General features: G+C 41.5%; 1 protein-coding gene across 1 annotated transcript; it reads left to right on the top strand.

Annotated features, from left to right (window-relative positions):
• The first annotated feature begins 1,036 nt into the window (after positions 1 to 1,036).
• LOC120450003 (carboxypeptidase B-like) lies at positions 1,037 to 2,270 on the top strand. Its single transcript, XM_039632715.2, has 2 exons — positions 1,037 to 1,803; positions 1,858 to 2,270. Exons 1-2 carry the CDS (start codon positions 1,058 to 1,060, stop codon positions 2,168 to 2,170), a joined length of 1,059 nt encoding a protein of 352 aa, XP_039488649.2. The 5' UTR covers positions 1,037 to 1,057; the 3' UTR covers positions 2,171 to 2,270.
• Positions 2,271 to 3,355: the final 1,085 nt, after the last annotated feature.

Genomic DNA, 3,355 nt, shown 5'->3' with positions numbered 1-3,355 from the left:
CTTAATTGTTGCATTTCCATAAAATGTGATCTTTGTTTGGGCGTACCAGCAGCTACCTTCAAAGGAAAGTGAGCGTGGAAAGTGGAAAAATACATATACATACATACCCATCCATTTATGATGGGTTTTTAGGTCTCTGTGTCAGCGAAGGGCTCATTTTGGTGGGAACTAAACTTGGCCTCAACTCCAATTGAAACTCGAATTGGAGTGAAACAGTTGCGGCCGCCAAATTGACTTCTCGTGTCGGCTGTTGCATGCCACACCCAGGCTGCGCAGATATCGCCTGACAGCCGGCTATCCGCATTTGCAATCCCCATTCCGGCATCCGGATAGCTGGCCATTGGTATCGGTATCTGGTTTATATGGTGCATATGGCGGATGGCCAACGCCGGTGGCGAAAACTCAGCACTCAACTGGTCTTATCACTGGACAGGCGACGCTGACAGGCGACAATTTGCATGGCGACCAGGGGATCTGAACTCGGATCAAAGAACACTCATTACGAATGCGACAATCGCTTCCATTGGACAGTTGGAAGTTGCGAGTTGTGAGTTTTGAGTTACCAATGAGATGCACTGAGCGAAGTAAGTAACTTAAAAATACAAAAGGTGGATTTAAACTTAAACGAATTGATTTAAGTTTGAAGAGTACTTCTTTAAGCCCAAGCAAATAAGAACAATAAACTTAAAGTAATATATTTGGTATACTTATATATTTTAGATATTAAGTAGAGAATTTCCAGCACTAAGCTAACCATCTATTCATTGTGTAACCCATTTAAAATCGATCAGTTCTTTGGTGTTACTCTAAAATATAGTTAGTTTAGTTAGTTATCTTTATAGGGTAAATAAATCAGTCAACGTCGTGGAACTTCTGAGCTATAATCTCTTAGGAAAGTATTTACGTTCCTTAAAATAAACCAATATCTTTTTTCGACATTGTGCGGTTCTTTCTACTCGTCTAGAAAATATTAAATAATTGTACGATAATATTAAGTGGTAGCAAGTAAGTTGCCAAGCCCTTATAAAGAGCTACCCTCTCTGGTAATGCCATCAAAATGTTTTTGACACTCTTCTTGGTAACTATTCTCCTAAGTGGAGGCCAAGGAACTCCAGTCCGTTCTCGTCCAGAATATCAGACGGACGATTATTATACTTATGAAGAGATACAAAACTACCTTAAAGGACTAGCCGAAAGCTATAGTAACCAAGTGAAATTGACAAACGTTGGAAAATCCTACGAGAACCGAAACCTGACCACCATTACAATATCAAACGGAGATGGGCGTAAGGACAAAAAAGTAATCTTTATAGATGCCGGATTTCATGCCAGAGAATGGCTAACTCATACTGCAGCCCTAAATATCATTGATAAGTTGGTTGTGAGCTTCGAAGAGAACAAGCACCTCCTGCAGGACTATGACTGGGTTATTTTACCTTTGGTGAACCCTGATGGCTACACATATTCGCGATCAGGAAATAAGTTTACTAATGAAATTATTGATTGCTTATTCGCGCATACCAAAGATCTCGCAGTTAAATGTTGGCGAAAGAATCGCGAACCCAACAAACACGAATGCACCGGCACCGATCTCAACCGGAACTTCGGACATGGATGGGGTAAAGGAGACTCCTCGAGTGATCCATGCCAACCGACATATAAGGGTCTTTCCCAATTCTCGGCATCGGAATCTCAAGCAGTGAGAAGAGTTCTTCTCGACCTGGCAAACAACGGACGCGGCGTATTGTACCTTTCGGTTCATTCCGCTCTTGGCGAAATTTTTTATCCATGGGGATCGGAAGAGTAAGAATTCGAAAATATATTTTGTAGAACAGATCTAAATCGAAACTCTTTCAGAATCAAGGCTGAAAACTACAAAGAGCATGAGGAAGTGGTCCAAGCAGGCATAGATGCCATAGCCAATGGAAACTTTCAGTTCCCCTCAACTTACAAACAAGGTCCTTCACATAGCCTCTACGTTTCCGGTGGATGCTCAAGTGACTATGCTTATGAAGCTGGATTTCCCTTATCACTCATTTTGGAGCTTCCGGAAGAAAGAGGCAACTTGACTTTCGGGTTCCATCCGCCAACGAATCTTATTGGGGAGCTTGTTGAAGAAACTTGGATCGGTGTACGCGCCATTGCAGAAAAAGTTATGGACAAGTATTAAAGCAATTGGAATTTTATTAGGGCATATAATGATAAATATTGAGCAAAATGTATGTTATTGTATGCTTTGGAATTCTGAAATAAATATTTCTGATGCTGTTGAAGGAAAACTATTAAAAAAAAAAGAAGAAACATCCATATTCCTCAAACCAACAAGCTTTTTTTAAGTGCCTCTGTGCCCGTCTTCTTGGCAGAATAGATACTTTCTCGGTTAGCGGGGCGTATGAGTAATGTCAGGTCATCATTGTAGCGGCAAGACACTGCCGCAGCTGCATTCCAGATCCCACCAAAGCAAAACCAAATGAAATGCAAATTTTAAGTGCCCCATGCAGCTGGAACTGCAGTTGAAACTCGAATCGAAAATCGAGCTGGATGTCGAGGGAACGAACGGAAAAACTGGACTTGGGCGTGGAGTCCAGCGGGGAAAGGAGATCGCAATGACGTGGCCGGATTGGTTTAAAATAAATGTTATTATTTCGATAAGTTGGCGTGTTTTTGCGGCTGTGCCCACATTTAATTATGCCACAAACCGGACAGCAGAAAAAGCGAACGGCAACCAAAATCAATATCACTTCGTGCCGAGTTTTTAATGAACAATTGTCGGGGCACACAATTTTAGCACATTGTAAATAAGCAATTGAATTGGCGCTGGAGTGGCGTTGCAAGCTGTAAGTGAGTGGTACGAGCGCAACGATATCTGCTCTCTGATCCCAAAAAAATGAAGGAAAAATATAAAAGACACAGGCGCGAGCCTCCCGACAGTCGTCGCCCCATTTGGGCTGCATTTTGCGGGCTGTTCGTTTTAATCAAATTCACATTAACAACAGCAAAGGCTGCAACTTGAACCACTGCAACACCAACTGCAGCAAAGACAGCAAAGGCAGCAATTTTAGCGCAGCTGCAGCAAAGAAGGCAAGTCACAACTTTGTATGAGACACGCTAATCACTTGGCTCTCAAATCGGGTATAACAGACCAAGTGCAATCTTTGGGAGGCCAAGATGTGCGTAGCTATGAATTCGAGTGCAAAAAATGCGGTTAGAACTTTAGCTTATTAAAACATAATGCAGACAGTCAGTAAAAAAGGTTTGCAGCTATATCTAGTGGTTGTATAATAATTATTAAAGGAAGTAAGAATTTTTAAATATTCACGACTTTTCATATACAGAAATGTCGGTACATGTTAAA

This window comes from Drosophila santomea, chromosome 3L (assembly GCF_016746245.2).
Source record: "Drosophila santomea strain STO CAGO 1482 chromosome 3L, Prin_Dsan_1.1, whole genome shotgun sequence".
Lineage (NCBI taxonomy): Eukaryota > Metazoa > Arthropoda > Insecta > Diptera > Drosophilidae > Drosophila > Drosophila santomea.
This window is presented reverse-complemented; position numbering and strand designations above follow the sequence as displayed.

Bases quoted from the DNA above. Each gene is read 5' to 3' on its own strand.
- LOC120450003 (XM_039632715.2), top strand. From the start codon at position 1,058: ATGTTTTTGACACTCTTCTTGGTAACTATTCTCCTAAGTGGAGGCCAA. The intron at 1,804-1,857 runs GTAAGAATTCGA...AAACTCTTTCAG, and splicing joins TATCCATGGGGATCGGAAGA to AATCAAGGCTGAAAACTACA.